Source organism: Dioscorea cayenensis, chromosome 26 (genome assembly GCF_009730915.1).
Source record: "Dioscorea cayenensis subsp. rotundata cultivar TDr96_F1 chromosome 26, TDr96_F1_v2_PseudoChromosome.rev07_lg8_w22 25.fasta, whole genome shotgun sequence".
In the NCBI taxonomy this organism is placed as follows: Eukaryota; Viridiplantae; Streptophyta; class Magnoliopsida; order Dioscoreales; family Dioscoreaceae; genus Dioscorea; species Dioscorea cayenensis.
In genome coordinates, this window is record NC_052496.1 from 322079 (window position 1) to 341423 (window position 19345).

The 19345-nt window shown below is 30.3% G+C and overlaps 3 protein-coding genes across 3 annotated transcripts; all 3 read right to left on the minus strand.

Annotated features, from left to right (window-relative positions):
* Positions 1-112: 112 nt before the first annotated feature.
* On the minus strand, positions 113-741 carry LOC120253172 (zinc finger A20 and AN1 domain-containing stress-associated protein 1-like). Its single transcript, XM_039261491.1, has 2 exons — positions 707-741; positions 113-632 (listed from the first exon to the last, which is right to left on the minus strand). The coding sequence occupies exon 2, from the start codon at positions 616-618 to the stop codon at positions 217-219; it is 402 nt and encodes a 133-aa protein (XP_039117425.1). The 5' UTR covers positions 619-632; positions 707-741; the 3' UTR covers positions 113-216.
* Positions 742-5678: 4937 nt separating this feature from the next.
* On the minus strand, positions 5679-9393 carry LOC120253202 (alliin lyase-like). Its single transcript, XM_039261526.1, has 5 exons — positions 9029-9393; positions 6961-7258; positions 6528-6817; positions 6132-6424; positions 5679-6033 (listed from the first exon to the last, which is right to left on the minus strand). Exons 1-5 carry the CDS (start codon positions 9391-9393, stop codon positions 5828-5830), a joined length of 1452 nt encoding a protein of 483 aa, XP_039117460.1. The 3' UTR covers positions 5679-5827.
* Positions 9394-15463: 6070 nt separating this feature from the next.
* LOC120253027 (tryptophan aminotransferase-related protein 3-like) lies at positions 15464-19101 on the minus strand. The gene is made up of 5 exons (XM_039261264.1): positions 18696-19101; positions 16737-17031; positions 16313-16629; positions 15930-16216; positions 15464-15814 (listed from the first exon to the last, which is right to left on the minus strand). The coding sequence occupies exons 1-5, from the start codon at positions 19031-19033 to the stop codon at positions 15603-15605; spliced, it is 1449 nt and encodes a 482-aa protein (XP_039117198.1). The 5' UTR covers positions 19034-19101; the 3' UTR covers positions 15464-15602.
* Positions 19102-19345: the final 244 nt, after the last annotated feature.

Sequence of the window (19345 nt, forward strand, 5' to 3'; positions counted from 1 at the left end):
ACAAATAACTAAAAAAAAAAGAATTACAGTTTAAAAATATTGAAAAAACTTTGAATATATTCCCGCCACAACAAAAATTAAATAAGAATAAAATCAATATCGTCTATAAATTCTTTAAAATTATATACAGAGTCACTCTCAATCACAACACACGCGTTGAAGAAGAAAAAGAAATTAAGGAATTATGAATTATTACAAATCCCATGAAAAGTACTCTCAAATCTTATAAACTTTATCAGCCTTGACTACTGGATTATCCTTGGCAATGGCTTTCCTACCAAAACCCTTGAAATCAAAAGAACAATGATGCACCTCCGGCAGCCGATGAGTCGAGCAAAACTCACCGCCGCACTTGCAGATGAAACCCGTCAACCCTATCTTTTTCTTGCAAGATTCACACCGCTTCGTGGTCTTCGTCACTATCTTCGTCTTAATCGGCGGCAATGGTACCAGTGGTTCTGCTTTCAGATTCATCATCGCCATCTCACGATTGATTTGATCTTGGATTGATGCTCTCACTGACGCAAGGATCTCATCTTTGTAGCACTGGGAACAAAGATTGCGCTGTTCTGGATCGCCGAAGAAGCCACAACCCTTCAAACAAGGAATCGGCGCCATCGATCTATCTATCTCTGTAGATCAAACAAATGAGAACCTAGCTTAATTAGAATTCCGAAACCCAAACCCTAACCCTAAATTTAATTACCTTAATGGTTGGTCTATATCGAAAGGAAAAAAAAGAAGAAGATTTCTAGGAGAAAGTGAAGATGGTTGGAGTGGAGGTTTGATTGGGTATTTATAGAGGTCTAGTGTTGTTTAAATAAGTTTGGGTTTGATTTGATTTAGAATTAGATTTTTAACAATTTTGGAAAGTAAATTGTAATAACTAATAATTGAAAGATTAGGTTTTAATTTTGAGTTGTAGTTTGAGTTTGAGTCGAATTTTATCACATTATTTGTTTTTTAAAAATTTTAAAAGAAGTCAGGTTCTAGAAAACCAAGCAATTTAAATTTAATTTATTTAAACTAATTAAACTGGCTCTATATCTGTAGAGATAAAATTGATTATAAATAATTTAAATCAATCTCAAAATTCATACAAAAATTTAAAACCTCACGTGACAAAATAAATAATTTAAATTTAAATTTAAATTTACACCACTAATGACACTTAAGCCACCTTGCTTGGCCACTATAGACTTTATATGGCCAGACAAGCTTGTTGGTGACTACCGCATCCTAATGGATGTCCCTTAACCCCGATGAACTGCTGCCATATGGGACACACGAGGTGAGCTTGCAAATTAAAATAAATAAATAAATAAATAAATAAATAAAAAATAAAGAGAAAAATGTAATATTAAAAAAAACTAATTAAAAAATTCACATGGAATTAAAAATCAGTTAATTTTATTAAAGTGATGTATGGTAACACATCTTCAATTGGAGGGAGTTGAGGGTTGATTGAGTGCTCAACACAACTCTTTCCCATTAGAGAAGGTCCGTGGTTACCAACAGTTTAATTAGTAGATCCCTTTTTTTAAAAATTAAAAAATATGTTTTTAAATTCAAATATCATGGTGCCCACATTTTAATTAAAATAGGTTTAATTAAATAATTTTTTTATCACCCACAAATTTAATGAAATTTTAATAAAATTATAATAATTTATTATTATTCGCATATTTTTAATAAAATTTTAAATTTAGTTTAATTTTTAACCACTAATGAGTAATGACACATGGATGAGCTTAACCTTCTTTAAAGGTCACAAAAGGTTGAGTTCGCAAATTAAAAAAAATGTATATATATATATATATATAAGTATTATTAAAATGTGGGCTCCATTATATTTGAATTTTAAAATAGTATTTTTTTTAATTTTTAAAAAATGGGATCTACTGAATAAACGGTTAGCGGCCACTGACCTTCTCTAATTAATGGGGAAGAATTGTGTTGAGCGCTCAATCAACCATCAACTCCTCCAATTAAAGATGTGTTACTATACATCACTTTAATAAAATCAACTGATTTATAATTCCATATGGAATTTTTAATTAATTTTTTTAATATTACATTTTTGTCATTATTTTTTTTAATTGATAAATTGCGAGCTCACCTTGTGTGTCCCTTATGATTTGCTTAGCTAAGAAAGGTCATCCACGTGTCATTAGTGGTGTAAATTTAAATTTAAATATAAATTTATTTTTATTTTTGTTTATGTGTTTTTTTCATGTGATATTTTTAAATTTTTATATGACTCTTGAGATTGATTTAAATTATTCATAATAATCAATTTTATCTCTAATAAGTATCATTTTTATTTACTCCAAACAAATATAGAGCTAGTTTAGTTTAAATAAATTAAATTCAAATTTCTAGGTTTACTAAAACCTGACTTCTTTTAAAATTAAAAAAAAAATAGTATGATAAAATTCGACTCAAATTCAAACTACAACTCAAAATTAAAACCTAATCTTTTAGTTATTAGTTATCACACACTTTACTTTCTAAAATCGTTAACAAATCTAATTCTAAATCAAAACAAAACCAAAGTATTTAAACTGGTTCTATATCTGTCCGTTTGGAGTAAACAAAAATGATACTTGTTAGGGATATAATTGATTATAAATAATTTAAATCAGAAGATTCATATAAAAATTTAAAAATCTCATGTGACAAAAAAAACATAAATAAATTTAAATTTAAATTTAAATTTAGTTTAATTTTTAACCACTAATGACACATGGATGAGCTTAACCTTCTTTAAAGGTCACAAAAGGGTGAGTTCGCAAATTAAAAAAAAATGTATATATATATATATATATATAAGTATTATTAAAATGTGGCTCCTTTATATTTGAATTTTAAAATAGTATTTTTTTTAATTTTTAAAAAATGGGATCTACTGAATAAACGGTTAGCAGCCACTGACCTTCTCTAATTAATGGGGAGGAATTGTGTTGAGCGCTCAATCAACCATCAACTCCTCCAATTAAAGATGTGTTACTATACATCACTTTAATAAAATCAACTGATTTATAATTCCATATGGAATTTTTAATTAATTTTTTTAATATTACATTTTTGTCATTATTTTTTTTTAATTGATAAATTGCGAGCTCATCTTGTGTGTCGCTTATGATTTGCTTGGCTAAGAAAGGTCATCCACGTGTCATTAGTGGTGTAAATTTAAATTTAAATATAAATTTATTTTTATTTTTATTTTTATTTATGTGTTTTTTTCATGAGATTTTCTTAAATTTTTATATGAATCTTGAGATTGATTTAAATTATTCATAATAATCAATTTTATCTCTAATAAGTATCATTTTTATTTACTCCAAACAAATATAGAGCTAGTTTAGTTTAAATAAATTAAATTCAAATTTCTTGATTTACTAAAACCTGACTTCTTTTAAAATTAAAAAAAAAATACTGTGATAAAATTCAACTCAAATTCAAACTACAACTCAAAATTAAAACCTAATCTTTTAGTTATTTGTTATTACACACTTTATTTCTAAAATAGTTAACAAATCTAATTCGAAATCAAATCAAACCCAAAGTTATTTAAACTGGTTCTATATCTGTCCGTTTGGAGTAAACAAAAATGATACTTGTTAGGGATATAATTGATTATAAATAATTTAAATCAGAATATTCATATAAAAATTTAAAAATCTCATGTGACAAAAAAACATAAATAAATTTAAATTTAAATTTAAATTTAGTTTAATTTTTAACCACTAATGACACATGGATGAGCTTAACCTTCTTTAAAGGTCACAAAAGGGTGAGTTCGCAAATTAAAAAAAATGTATATATATATATATAAGTATTATTAAAATGTGGCTCCATTATATTTGAATTTTAAAATAGTATTTTTAAAATTTTTAAAAAATGGGATCTACTGAATAAACGGTTAGCGGCCACTGACCTTCTCTAATTAATGGGGAAGAATTGTGTTGATCAACCATCAACTCCTCCAATTAAAGATGTGTTACTATACATCACTTTAATAAAATCAACTGATTTATAATTCCATATGGAATTTTTAATCAATTTTTTTAATATTACATTTTTGTCATTATTTTTTTTTAATTGATAAATTGCGAGCTCACCTTGTGTGTCGCTTATGATTTGCTTGGCTAAGAAAGGCCATCCACGTGTCATTAGTGGTGTAAATTTAAATTTAAATATAAATTTATTTTTATTTTTATTTATGTGTTTTTTCATGTGATATTTTTAAATTTTTATATGAATCTTGAGATTGATTTAAATTATTCATAATAATCAATTTTATCTCTAATAAGTATCATTTTTATTAACTCCAAACAAATATAGAGCTAGTTTAGTTTAAATAAATTAAATTCAAATTTCTTGGTTTACTAGAACCTGACTTCTTTTAAAATTTAAAAAAAATATTGTGATAAAATTCGACTCAAATTCAAACTACAACTCAAAATTAAAACCTAATCTTTTAGTTATTAGTTATTACACACTTTACTTTCTAAAATCGTTAACAAATCTAATTCTAAATCAAATCAAACCCAAACTTATTTAAACAACACTAGACCTCTATAAATACCCAATCAAACCTCCACTCCAACCATCTTCACTTCCTCGTAGAAATCTTCTTCTATTTTTTCCCTTTCGATCTCCCGACCAACCAACAACTAAGGTAATTAAATCTAGGGTTAAGGTTTGGGTTTCGGAATTCTAATTAAGCTAAGTTCTCATACGATCTATTCAATTGTTTGATTTACAGAGATAGATAGATCGATGGCGCCGATTCCTTGTTTGAAGGGTTGTGGCTTCTTCGGCGATCCAGAACAGCGCAATCTTTGTTCCCAGTGCTACAAAGATGAGATCCTTGCGTCAGTGAGAGCAACGATCCAAGATCAAATCAATCGTGAGATGGCGATGATGAATCTGAAAGCAGAACCACTGGTACCATTGCCGCCGATTAAGACGAAGATAGTGACGAAGACCACGAAGCGGTGTGAATCTTGCAAGAAAAAGATAGGGTTGACGGGTTTCATCTGCAAGTGCGGCGGTGAGTTTTGCTCGACTCATCGGCTGCCGGAGGCGCATCATTGTTCTTTTGATTTCAAGGGTTTTGGTAGGAAAGCCATTGCCAAGGATAATCCAGTAGTCAAGGCTGATAAAGTTTATAAGATTTGAGAGTACTTTCATGGGATTTGTAATAATTCATAATTCCTTAATTTCTTTTTCTTCTTCAACGCATGTGTTGTGATTGAGAGTGACTCTGTATATAATTTTAAAGAATTTATAGACGATATTGATTTTATTCTTATTTAATTTTTGTTGTGGCGGGAATATATTCAAAGTTTTTTCAATATTTTTAAACTGTAATTCTTTTTTTTAGTTATTTGTATAACTCTTTGCATAATATATATATATATTAATTTGGGATTTTTGGAAAATATGTTTCAAGAAAAATATTGATATTGATGGTTTCTTTTTGTTAACTATGTACTTAATTAACAATCAGCTAATCACTAATGTTTAAATTTTACAACTAATTTTAAAAAAACAAACATGAGATAATGTTTGTATGAATGAATATATAATTATAGTTTATGAATGAATGGTGTTTCAATTTAAACAATATGACATAATGTGTTATTGATCAAAAGATTATCCAACAAACATACAACACTTCCAAAGCAACGACGAGCTTCCCATAATAATGAGATCATATACATAAAATCCACCCTTTGAAGCTCTCTTTATTGTAATAATACAAATATCATAACTCGTCAAACAAATAATGTATATATATACATATTGCTTGTTAATTTTAGGCTGTTGTTTTTGTATGGGTGACAAGAGCAGTCAACTTGGTAATCAGCTGATCAAAGTCATCCTGAGACTTGATCAAGCTAACTCTAACATGCTTTTTATCATCTGAATAGATGGTTCCTGAACGCCCACTAATACCTCCAGCCCTGAGCACCGCATCACAATCTTCATCTTCTTCCATCTCACACTTCAACCAACCATAAGCTGCATGCATTTAATGCAATAAAATTAATCATCCAATCTTAATTACAACTTCTCTAAAAATATTAATAAAAAGTACTAATCCAATCTTATATACATGCCTGGAGATGGATGTCTGGTGGTATTGAAGTAGTTGCAGTACTGAGAAGTTGGTAGCTTTTGAAGAGAAAAAAGTTTAGATAAAGAAACAACTTGGTTGAGTTTGATCCACCTCTTTCTCATTGTCTTATAACCAAAGGTAAAGATGTCACCTTTTCCTCCTCCTAGTTTAGCCAGTATCACCTTGTAAAGCTTCAGCATTCTTAGTTGAGTTTCTCTAGATGTACCTTCAGTGTTTAGCTCCATATATCTCAGTGTTCTATTGTACACATTCTCATCCTTTATTAATGCCCATCTACAATATATATTAACATTAAAATTGAGAAAATTACAGAAAGATATATATATATATATATATATATATATATATGTTTGATCTAATTATCAGAGGTACATACCCGAACCTACTACCGGCATGGCCTGTGAGCTTGGAGGTAGTGAAAAGCATGACATCCTCATCAACAGGTTCTGAGATGGCAGTGAAATGAGGCCAATAATAAGCATGATCATTGATGGTTAATGAACCATTGAGAAGAGCCTTTTTAAGCACTCCATCAGGGTTGTTGGGTGAGGTTACAAACTCTATGAAGTTGTTTGTTGATCCCTTTGATGCATTCACCCATTCAGATGTCACTCCTCTCCACTCCGCCAGTTTAGAATCAAAGTACTCAGTTTGCTCCCTGTATGGCTATTTATTATATATATGTATATATATATATATATATATATATAAACATGCATATCATTGCATGCATGCTATTAATTAGTCTACGTAAAGAAATTAAGGAAATAATTAAAAGATAAACTACAATTGATACTCATAATGCTTACAGCGTAGTAAGGGACGGAGGCGACCACACTGTCCGGAGATGAGGTGTTGAGGGAGCCGGCGAGGGCGTGGACAAGGGCGTAAAGAAGCTGAGTAGAGCCGGCACCGAAGACGATGAACTTATCATCGGTGACTGCGTTGCCAACGGCGCGGTGAAGCATGCGAATGTGGCGTTCCAGTTCCGTCGTGATGTAGTTCTTGCCGGTGGTTGAGTAGCTCATCCGGTGCCATCCGGCCACCACCACCGCGCTGTCCGCCGCGTGCTTCTCCCAGTAGGGTTTCAGAAATAGTGGATCTCCACTGTATATTATTATTATTATTATTAGCGGGAGAGGTAGATACATATATGGTAAAAATAATACTCACATCTGACATGAAATTGTCATGATTTTGATAATAATATTTGAAATTTAATTAAATATATTATTATTTAAATTTTTTAAAAATAATACACTTGGTCTAAATTTTAAAAATTATTTATAAATTCTCTTATTATTTGAATGATTCTTTTAAATTTTTTTTTGTCAAATAGAGTTTAATAAAAATATTATAATAAAACTATATATAAAAGATAAATTCATGCTATATATTATTTATAAATTACTCTCTTCAATAAATCATAATTAATTTATAACTAAATTGTAAGTACTTTTGTGGTTTAGTAAAGCATTCCCTCAAATAATTTATAATTAATTTTGAACTAAATTACAAATATTTTCATATTGTTGCAATACAACCCTTCTAAATATATACAATTAATTGAAATTTATATTTGAACAATATTTTTATATAAAAAATTCATCAATTTTTTAAATTATAAATATTTTTTAATTATAAATATTTGTGAAATTATAATTTACTTTTAAAATTTTGATATAAATATTTCAATATTATTATAATGTTATATGATTTTGACAGAAAAATTTGTAATGAAAGATTGACACCTGGCACGAGACTATCATACTTTAATATATATAGATCATTACAAAACTTTTTTTATTGTTTTGAATTTGGTGACATATTTATTACATTTATTATTAAAATAGATTTTATTTTTATTTTTTCAATTTTATTAAGAATAATTAAATTAAATTTTGGTCAACTTAACCATCCTTTGCTTGAGGTGATAATAATTCTTATATAAAAATCTTTTTTCTTTTAACATTTATCCTTCCCAAATTATGTGAAGGATATATGAGACCATATTAATTTTTTTTAAAAAAATATAATAGTAGTGTTAAAGGGCACTAACAGCTGTTGACCAATAAAATCTTGGCTTTACAATTCTTTAAATTTTATAAATTTTTTAGGAAAATTATTTTTCAGGTTTTTTTTTTCAACGTGGACAAACCTATACCACGGGAGACTCCACATGGGCCATGCACAAGGAGCCCGGCCCATCATGCATTTGATGAGAATTGAACTTTCAACTCCTCCCATGGAAAGGAATAACTTCACCATTGTGATGTTATTAGTTTTTTAAAATACCAAACATGCCCTTGCACACATGGCGTTGGATATGACATGATGATAACCCAACATTAGTGAGATCTCCCTCAACAATGATGGTGTTCATCCAGAAGCAGAGTATTCTCTGATCCTCTCTTATCACATTCTGACATGTATGCTGTTATGTTTTTATGTCGTGATTAGGAATACGTGTCAAACTGTGATAAAAAAAACAGACTAAAAAATAATCTAGTTATGGAACAAAGCAAGATGACTTCACTAAAAAAGGGCTCTTGTCTTGGAAGCGCTTACACTAGTGCAAGGCGCACTCATGATATATAAGCAAGTGTGCCCAAATTTGAGGGTCAAATAAAGTACTCATAGACAAGCAAGTGTTTATGGTCCGGTTTATTTATAATTTATATGATTTTAAATTTAGAAATAATTTTTTTTAAAATAAAGATATTTTGAAAATATAAAAACTAGAATATTTAAGAAATTAAAAAGATGCACAGCTTCTCCATGTATCGGTGATTCGGTGGTCCATGCATAATTAACACAAAATAGTAAATTTATCCTCTAGTGTTGAAGTATGAAGGGAAGGAAGAACTAAACACTGACCTCTCTGCATTGGCTGTACAATTAGAGAAGAATATAGAGCAATCATCACCACCATAGCAAGTGTTGCACTCGCATGATGGTTTACCGTCAACGATGTCGCCGTCAATATAAGCTTGGCCGTGGCCGGAGCAGTAGATAATGGCCACACCTTCAGCCTCGGTTGCCGCTTTCCGGGACCATCCAAGCTTTGGACAAGCAGAAACAATGGTGTGGCAGATAAGGATGAAGAAAAAGAAGAAAACTTCATTCTTGTGGATTTGAGACCCTGCCATATTCTTGATGTCAATAACAGAGTCATGTTGTTCTTGTCTATTTATACTAGTGAACTTTGTCTTCTTTGTTACGTAGTCCCTAATATTGTACATTCATGAGAGGCATGAGGTGGAATATAGACAATTCTAAGCTTTGAATTGTATATATGACTGTTAATTCTCTTTCTAACTTGGAATTTGTTTTCTTCTCTTGCATAATAATTAATAAGTATATTATGTGTCTAACTTATCCATATATATGACTATATATCTATATATCTATGGGTGGGTGTGATTTTTCTATTTAAAAAACAAGAAATATTCATTATTCAATAAGGATAATGGTAAGTAATCTTATTGGTTGTAGTGATTGTATTTGTTTGTTCCATTGACTAAGGGTGTCTCGCCCTTTTTCCTTAAGAGAAAAGGATGTAAGGGCTATGTGCAAGTACATTTATTTGTAAGCGTTGAATAGATATATAGTTCAATTTTTTCAATTAATGATGTTATATTTGAAGCTTGAATTTTCAAATTAAAAATTAATAATTTCCATTGGGAAATTTCCATACATAAAACAAACGTGTATAAATGCATCTGATGACCTTATTATTTTATTAGAGGTTTTAGGTAGATATAATAGATTTATTATTCTTATTTACTGTATGTGAAGTTACATGAAAATTTTAAAGATTTTTTATGTCTAATAATGAGAAGGCATGAAAATTCAATGTACATATGTTGCGTGAATAATCATATCTTTTCAAGAACAATAATTGCCGTAGTGTCTTTCATAATCCATCGGTTTGTACAATTGTTTGTAAAAACAATATGACTTTGACTTTATGAACCAGATGCATGTATGCATGCATTTGTGGACCATAACTTATGAGCTTTCTATTTGTTTTTCAAATGTTCAGTTTTTCTTTGTGAGCTTTTGTTTAACAATCTTGAACTTCATTCTTAAAAAATATTAATTAAATATCCTTTAACTGCCGCTCATGGGAAAAAAAAATTAAAGTTTTGGGAGACTTGAGAACGAAGCCTAAATTCCCGAGACTTCGTAGCTTAGTTGTATTAGTCCCATTGTTAAAAATATTAATATTAAATATTTAAAGGTCTTGAGTTTGTAATAAATATTCGGTTGTGGGTATTGACTTAATTATAATCTGAACCCTATGTCTTTGGGTAAAAATGTACTTGTTAGAGTTTTAATTTTTGCCCCTAAAAATACCCTTATAGTAGCATTTATCGCATTTGTTAATAAAATTGAGTTACAAATAAACATTAATTGATAATTCATGAATATAATTAATATATAATAATCGCTCATATATATATATATATATATATTAGGTTGGCATGTGTATGTTTTTATTCTATATAATTGAGTTTTTATACACCCTCAAAAAACTAATATTTGTCTATATATTTATCATTAATAATCAGTTCGTATTTTTTTCTACTTTGTCAATTAAAATAAAAATATAATATAAAAAAATATTTCTACTAATGATAAAAAAATAATAGAACATTGAAGAGTAAAAATATTATATTACACAGCTTTTTTTTTATAGAAAAAATTACACAGCCTTGTTGATGCATTTATATTTTCATTGTCACAATTATTACCGCGACTATTCCTACTACCACTAAACACGCTTTTAATATACAATTTTTTTATGTCACGCATGTGGTCCAACCAAGCTTGTCAGACCCGGACCGGCCCGGCCGGTTCAACCGGAAAAACCGGGAACCGGCCATGTGGCCCGCCCGGGTATACCCCATTGACCCGGGTATTAAAAAACCCGGTGTTAACCCGGTGACCCGGGCGGTTCAACCGGGAACCGGTTGACCCGGCCGGGTCAATCGGGTCACAATGTTTATTTTTTTTTCATTATTTAATAATTTATTATTATTTTTCTCATTAAAAAAATCACAAAAATCGTGTATATTTATTAATATTAATTTATAATTTATAATCAATAAATAGAATTACAATATATATATATATATCATGAACATACCAACAAAAAAAGTAACATTTAAAAAAATAAAATATATTAATGTGTTATGTAAATACTTTCTAAAAAAATTAATTTATTAAGAAAAATAAAAACAATAAATGAGTGTAGTTTTTATTATAAAAATATAAAATTAAAGTATTCTAATTAAATAAAAAATATAAGAAAATTTAAAACAAAATAAAAACTCAATTGAGATATAAGAATTAGTGAATTAAATTTCTTATTTATTTTAACAAAATCAACCAATAAACAAATAAATAAATAAATAACATCGAGAGAAGTTCGATAATTATATATTAATATATTAAATTTGTAAATATTTAAAAAAATGTAAAAATAAATGACATAATTAGAAAACTCTATTGTATATAAGTCATGTATCAATTTAAATATCAAATTTGAGTAGGTTTTTATAATATAATTATGGGTTTAATATTATATTTGCTTATTATTAATTATTATAATATTTTTTATATTTAATTATTGACCCCGGTTCAACCCCGGTTCGACCCGGTCGAACCCATTGACCCCTGACCCCTGGGTTTAGCCGGGTCATTGTCCGGGCCGGGTCTGACAACCTTGGGTCCAACTACTTTTATACCCTTTTAATATCATTTTACCCATTTTTTCCCATTTTTTTTTCTTTTTTTTTAATAATAATTGTAATAAATTTGTTCATAATTAACAAAGATTTTCATTAATTCAACATTTATATAAAGTCAAGTTTTTTCCCATCTCTTCAAAAATTACATGACAAGAGAAATTAAGATCATGGGACTATGATCTTGGATATATCATTTTAGACTGATGTAGCAGGCTTTCATTGTGCCATATATTAATTTGGCCCGAATAATAAATCTTTAAAGAATCATTAAGTTATCTTAATTGATGTATCTTTATACTAACTTATCTGTTTAATACTCTTAGATGATGGTGCTTGTCACCTATATATTCATCAAATGAATAAATAAATAAAATCAAACTCTAATTACTTTCCACCTAAACAAGGTAATAACTCCTATTCAGCAAACCCAACAAAACTTTTTCACATTAACACAAAATATGCCACAAAAAATTAAAGAAAAATAAAAGTCAAAGTCAAAAAATTCATAAGTTGTGTTTTAACCACTTTATTAAAAATAAAAAAGTCATCTAATATCTGCTCTATAACTTGCATTTAGCCACCTCAAGATAAGTGTTTTTTTCCCATGTTTTGTGAATATATATAATAATTCCATTGTGGCTCCAAAGCTTGCTGATAGAACATGAGATCAAAAGCAAAACATACTAAAAATCCTACATCAAAGATAAGATGTCAGCACAAATCAAAAGCAATTCAAACACAAAGATCATAATTGTGACGAGCACAACCAAACAATGAATACACACCTCAATTCAATGAAAAAAATTGGAAAAATTTTATTCCTCACTTCTATAATAGAGTTTTCTAGTAACAAAAAAAATTATCGAATCTCTAGTATCATTAATAAAATTCTTATCAAAATTTCTATAAATTGGATACGTGGCCAACTCATTTTACATATATATATATAAGAACTGAGTAAACAGAGGCGGACCCAAGGGGGACTAATAGAGGCTAAAACCCCCCTCGGCGTCAGAAATACTGTTTTTCAGGCGTTATAAGATTTGATGATATCGATTTTTCTATACTTAAACTAATGTTAAATAGACTATTTTGATACATAAAAGTGTAAAATGGAGTTGTGCTTGAGTGGTTAGTGAGCATGTGTTTTTTTTCACATTTTATTTTTTAATTTAAAAATTAGTAGGATTTTAAAATTTTAATAAAAATTTATAAAAATATTAAATATCTTATATAAAAATGTTAGTAATTTAAAAAAAAAAAGTTGAAATTGATCGTGAGGTATCGTAAATATATTATAACATATATACATATATATTTTTTAAAAAGTTGAGATGCGTTCTTTTATTAGCTGAATTATTGAAAATCTTATATATTTGTTATAGATAATAAGTGTTTTTTTAATGCGTATTCAAAATTTTGTTATATTAATACATTAGTCTTCATTTAAATTAATTATTTTGTTGTATTATTTTTTTATTTTTTTATGTTTTGTTTTGAGGTTTTAGTACCCTAGCATCGAATCCTAGTTCCGTCACTATGAGTAAACTAAATGATAAAAAACTAAGAATTGAGGAGATCCTATAGGAATTAAACCAACAAAATTAAGAGTCGCTAAGATCACTAAAATTTTAACATAAAACCCTAAAAAATAACTAAATCGAATAAAAAGTTTAAATTTAAGAGTAAATATAATAAAGACACTGTAAAATGAGACGAGTGTGTTCAAAGCAGAAAAAAAAATCTCCTACTCATTGGCGTGGGAGCCGTTGGAAGGTATGAGAAGATGGAGAGAACACCATGTTTGAAAAGAAGAACAGAACACTGCTTTAATTTCTTTTACATTGGGGTGGCCCAAACCAATGACTCACCAGAACAAACCAATGACTCATCATAACCATTACTACACTAACCAATGTGTTTAAACTATTAGCTTGAAAGCCATTGTTTTGAGAATTTATGGGCTGATTTAGCATAACCATTCCTCTCTATAAATAGGCAATGAAGCTCTCATTAAACACACAACTAAGGGAAGAAGCAAAGTGAGAGTGAGAAAATTAGAGAGAAAAAAGACAATGAGAAGAGTGAGAAAATATTTTAACAGAATTAGTCTATTCTCCTAATATATATAAGAAAGAGAGTACCGGTTTTTTCCTTATTATTAGAGAGAGTTTATAACTCCAAAAAAAATTCACTTAATAAATTCTTTAATCTTTTTTCATGATTTTTATTCTAATTATTTATGGGTTTTTCCAAGTAATATCTTTGTATTCTTTATTTTTCAACATTTATTTTGTTTATTTTACTAAATTAGTAGCAATGGTTTCACGACCCTGACGGACATCATCTACTTAATTAAAGCTCTACCTTGATTTTAAAAAATACTAATTTATTTTTAATAAATAAGAATAAGTCATAACCTTTAATCATCGCATTGCATTGAAAAAGAGTTCAACTATCAACATTCCCACATGAAAAAAATGAACTGTCACCCGCTACTACAAGATGGATACCACCACTACACCAAATTAGGCTTTTCGTGGCGTTTTATTAGCGGCGTTTTATGTAAACCCCGCTAATATTTTATATTTTGCGGCGTTTTTTGGTCATAAATGCCAGCATGTGATTTTGTGCACTTTGAGTGATTAAAACACGAGAAAATATTTTTTATTAGCCATGTTTATTTTATAAGACGCCGGGATTTTTTTTTAGTGGCGTTGAATCAAAAAATGCCTTGAGCCGTATTATTGGAGAAATCAGGGCAAGGAGGGAAAAATTCAATCAGTGTTGTTTATTAGGGAAAACGCCACTAATTTAGTGGCGTTTATTCATAAAAACGCCACCAAATTCCGGCGTGTTTCATCAAAAGGCCACTAAGTTGGGTGGCGTTTTTGAAAATAAACGGCACACTAATACCGGCATTTATTTACAGAAACGCCACCAAATTTGGTGGCGTTTTTGTAAATAAACGCCACCGAAATAGTGGCGTTCATTCACAAAAACGCCACCAACTTCCTGGCGTTTTCAAAATAAACTCCACCATATTCATGGCGTTTATTTACTAAAACGCCGCTAAATTGATGCCGTATTCAAGAATTTGAAAACAAGCTTAGAGCGGCGTTTTGTTTATAAAACGCCACTAATTTGGCGCCGTTTTTATGTTTAAACGCCGTGAATTTACCGACGTTCACTTCAGTGGCATGTTTCTCGGCGTTTTCTAGATTCGCCGGGGTATTGTGGCGGCTTTTATAAACGCCGCAAAACCCATTAAAAAACGCCGCCAAAAGCCCCCTCTGGTGTACGTAGTGGCACTTTTGATCTCCTTTGTCATAGGGATATCTCTTTTAAAATATTTCAAGTGATTTATATAATTTTTCAAAAATATCACTGCCAAATTCAATCGTTCTTAACTTGTGATATCACTGATATGTCAGCTGATGGCATGGGTCCATATATATATATGCATAGATCAATATAAACCTAGCTAGTTCCCCTTGTAGCCTTCTTCACCAACTAGTTTTGATAATCATGATCATATAAAAGTGCCATAAAAACGAAAACCAAAGAATGCATTGTCTTTAAATTCTGATCACCAAATCAAGCACTGCATCTTATTGATGACTAATTAACTTATATATATAATTAGTTACAATCAACAAGACACTTGTTCATTGTCAAATATAATCTATAATATCTCAAATAGAACTTATGCTCGAATGATCAGAAACCAGAGCATCCATTTTTTGCACCAACTGATCAAAATCATCTTGTGTTTTGACCAAACTCAATCTAACGTACCGATCATCGGCTTCAAATAAGCTACCTTCACGGCAAATTATACCCGCATTTTTTAGCACAACATCACATTCTTGGTCTTCATCCCTCTCGCATTTCAACCAAGCATACGCTGCAAGAATATTTTCAATCTTATATTAAGATATTGTTATCTTATTATATATGCATCTCTATTATATATATATATATTATATGCATGATATTACATATATATATATGATTATTACCGGGAGAAGGATCTCTGATGGTTTTGAAGTAATTGCAATACTGAGAAGGAATAGTTTGAAGAGAGAAACGTTTAGACTTTGAAACAACTTTGTTAAGTTTGGTCCATCTCTCTCTCATTGTTTGGTATCCAAATGAAAAGATGTCACCTTTTCTTCCATGTTCTGCAAGTATAACTTTGATGATCTTCAACATCCTCAGTTGTGTATCCCGAGACACACCCATTGTGTTCAATTTCATGTAATATATCGCCTTCTTGTAAACTTGCTCATCTTTTATCAATGCCCATCTACAATATATACAATTCATCTCAACCTTGTATATATGCAGTTACATAATTAATAGAAGTTCAAAGAAAAGTATTAGTAGCAAGAGAGGGTATTACCCAAACCTACTGCTGGCATGGCCGGAAAGTTTGGAGCTAGAGAAGATCATGACATTGTGATCAGAAGGGGCAGGGATGGCAGTGAAGTGTGGCCAGTAATAAGCATAGTCATAAATGACTGATGAACCACCAAGAATAGACTGTTTAAGAAGTCCATCAGGATTGTTAGGTGAAGTCACAAACTCAATGAAGTTGTTCATTGATCCATCTGATGATGATGATGATGATGATGATATTGATTCATTAACCCAGCTTGATGTCACTCCTCTCCATTCTGCCAGTTTTGAATTAAAGAGATCCACTTGCATTTTGTATACCTACGTACATGCATAAATAATATCATTAAAGCACTAATTAAGTAACGAGCTCTCTAAAGTGAGTCATCGAGATATATATATATATATATATATATAAGAAAACTAACAGGGTAGTAAGGAATGGAAGCGACGACGCTGGCAGGGGAGGAAGAGTTATGGGGAGAGAGAGCGTGGACAAGAGCATAAAGAAGTTGGGTGGAGCCGGCGCCGAAGATGATGAAGCGATCGTCGACGACGGCATTGCCGACGATGCGATGGAGCTTTCGGATATGTTGCTCAAGCTCAACGGAGATGAAGTTTTCTCCGGTGGCATCGTAGCCCATCCGGTGCCATCCGGCCACCACCACTGCACTGCCCTTTGCATGTCTGTACCAGTATGGCTCCAGAAACAATGGATTTCCACTGCCATTTAATAATAATTATTATAATAATAATAAGATTATTATTAAAAGTTCAACTCCTCAAGTGGTATGTGGAAACAGAGAATAATGCTAATTATACTTCATACAAGGGTCTTAATTTTTATTATGATGTTTTTCAAAATTAAAAGAATCTTTGATGCATGTTTTTATAATTTTTTTTTTTTTTTTGTGATTTTTAACATATTTTTTATATTTATTATTTGGGTGTTTCCAGTTCCTGAATAGAAGAGATCAAAATTAAAAGACTCAATACATGCGGTCAAAAAAAATCTGGAGTTTGCAGACTTTCTGAAGGGTGAGTCGAATAGCCTCTAATAATTAAGAGTAGCATTGTGTGGTAGTTAGTTTACTAGTACTGACACCTTGAGCCTCAGATATTTTTTTTTTCTTTTCTAATCAAAGAACCTATGTTGTCTTTGTTTTTTCCCTTGTTGTTCACATTTCTATTTAGCCAACGTATTTTCCCTTGTCTTTGTTTTTTTTTTGGTCCCTTTTTTTTTCATCTACTCTTTTTTTTCTTGCAAGTAAAAATTTTAGGATTTTACTGTTTTTGATGATTGAGTTTCAATTTATTTTTTTTTCAATTACCCTATATTGATTCTATTCACTGAGAAGTTACCCATAAAATTCTAATTAATTTTTGCTGAATTAGTCATTAGAATTAAATGTCATACATTAAACTAAAGTTATTTAATTCAAACTAGCTTGAATACATCAGTAAGGTGTGCGGGAAATACACATCAGCATATACCTCATAAAGGGCTTCTCATGAAATGCTGATGTGTATGGTGATATGTATTTCTAACACACTTTGCTAATGTGTTCAAACCAGCGTGGATTAAATAACTTTAGTTTAATACATGACATATAATTTTGGTGGTCAACTCAGCAAAAATTGATCAGAATTTTATAGGTGATTTCCTGATGAAACAGAATTAATGTAGGATGATTGACAAAAATTTTTTTTTTGAAATTCAATGAGTAAAGTGACAAACTATCATAGTACAGTGGCCTCTTAAAATTTTTACCCATTTCTTTGCTTATAAATATATCCCAGCACTATCATCAACATTGCTGTGTTCATCAAAGCAATGAAAGTAATAATAATAGAGTAATGTTATATAGAGCGAAGCAATTACAGGAACCAGCCACACAACTGATGTGGCTGGTAACATGGCAAACGATTTAAGTTTTTTTCAATAAAAAATTAAAAAAAAATTAAAAAAATTAAAAAGAGAGTAAAAGAGCCTATTGTCTCTTTTACTTTATCACTCTCTCTCTCTCGTGTGGCTCAATGGTCCTGACGCAGAGCCACACGAGAGAGAGTGGCAAAGTATAAAAGACAATCGGCTCTTTTACTTTCTTTTTTTATTTATTTTTATTTTTTTTATTAAAAAAAATTAAATCGTTTGTCATGTCACCAGCCACATCAATTTGTCATGTCACCAGCCGCATCAGTCATGTGACTGGTTCGTGTGATTGCTTCACTCCACATAGCATTACTCATAATAATAATAATAATAATAATAATAATAATAATAATAATAATAATAAATTTAATTTGTACTGATCATTATTAATTAAAAAAATTAATATCAATAAATATATATATATATATATAGATAATTAAATGATGATGCTGACCTGTCAGCGTCCGCAGAGCAATCAAGAGAGGGAATGGAGCAATCAGAGCCATGATAGCAAGTGTTGCACTCACATGAAGGCCTGCCATTAATCATAATTCCGTCCACAAAAGCACGGCCATGGCCGGAGCATGATATGGCCGCGACGGCTTCGGCTTCTTCCGCCGCCGACTGACTCCACCTGGGCTCCGGCCAAAGTGAGAAGATGGAGGAGTATGAGAAGAAGAAGAAGAAGAAGTAGACGTTGAAGAATAGAGAAGTGATGAAGAAGATGAGCAGTAGTAGGTTAATGGAGCCAAGCCTTAGCTCCAAACCTCTACCTCCTGCTCTTGCTCCCATTGATTCAATATGAGACTAAAAGAATGTTGTTGTTAATGGCTCCAGTGACCTCTTCTCCACTGGTTTTTATGCCCATTTGTTTTAGTGCCTTGTTTCTGGTGTTCCTCTGTGCTTTTTTTCTTAACCTGCTTCTTCAACATAATTACATAAATGCCCTTGATTTGTTAGATTTTTTTTATTTTTTATTTTATTTTATTTGAAAACCACCTTGATGCTGACTCTTTTCCTTGGACAAATCTCATCTCCCTCTTGTAACATTTTGATTTGGTTAAGGTGAGTTATTGTTTATTCACTTTATAAAAAAAAATTATA

What these genes read in the sequence shown, in the direction of transcription:
- LOC120253202 (XM_039261526.1), bottom strand. Translation starts at nt 9,393, where the DNA reads ATGTACAATATTAGGGACTACGTAACAAAGAAGACAAAGTTCACTAGT. An exon ending in TGTACAGCCAATGCAGAGAG is followed by an intron (nt 7,259 to 9,028) that starts GTCAGTGTTTAG and finishes AATAATATACAG; the next exon opens with TGGAGATCCACTATTTCTGA. An exon ending in CACCAGACATCCATCTCCAG is followed by an intron (nt 6,034 to 6,131) that starts GCATGTATATAA and finishes AAATGCATGCAG; the next exon opens with CTTATGGTTGGTTGAAGTGT.
- LOC120253027 (XM_039261264.1), bottom strand. Translation starts at nt 19,033, where the DNA reads ATGGGAGCAAGAGCAGGAGGTAGAGGTTTGGAGCTAAGGCTTGGCTCC. An exon ending in CTTCCATTCCTTACTACCCT is followed by an intron (nt 16,630 to 16,736) that starts GTTAGTTTTCTT and finishes GCATGTACGTAG; the next exon opens with GTATACAAAATGCAAGTGGA. An exon ending in CATCAGAGATCCTTCTCCCG is followed by an intron (nt 15,815 to 15,929) that starts GTAATAATCATA and finishes ATATTCTTGCAG; the next exon opens with CGTATGCTTGGTTGAAATGC.
- LOC120253172 (XM_039261491.1), bottom strand. Translation starts at nt 618, where the DNA reads ATGGCGCCGATTCCTTGTTTGAAGGGTTGTGGCTTCTTCGGCGATCCA.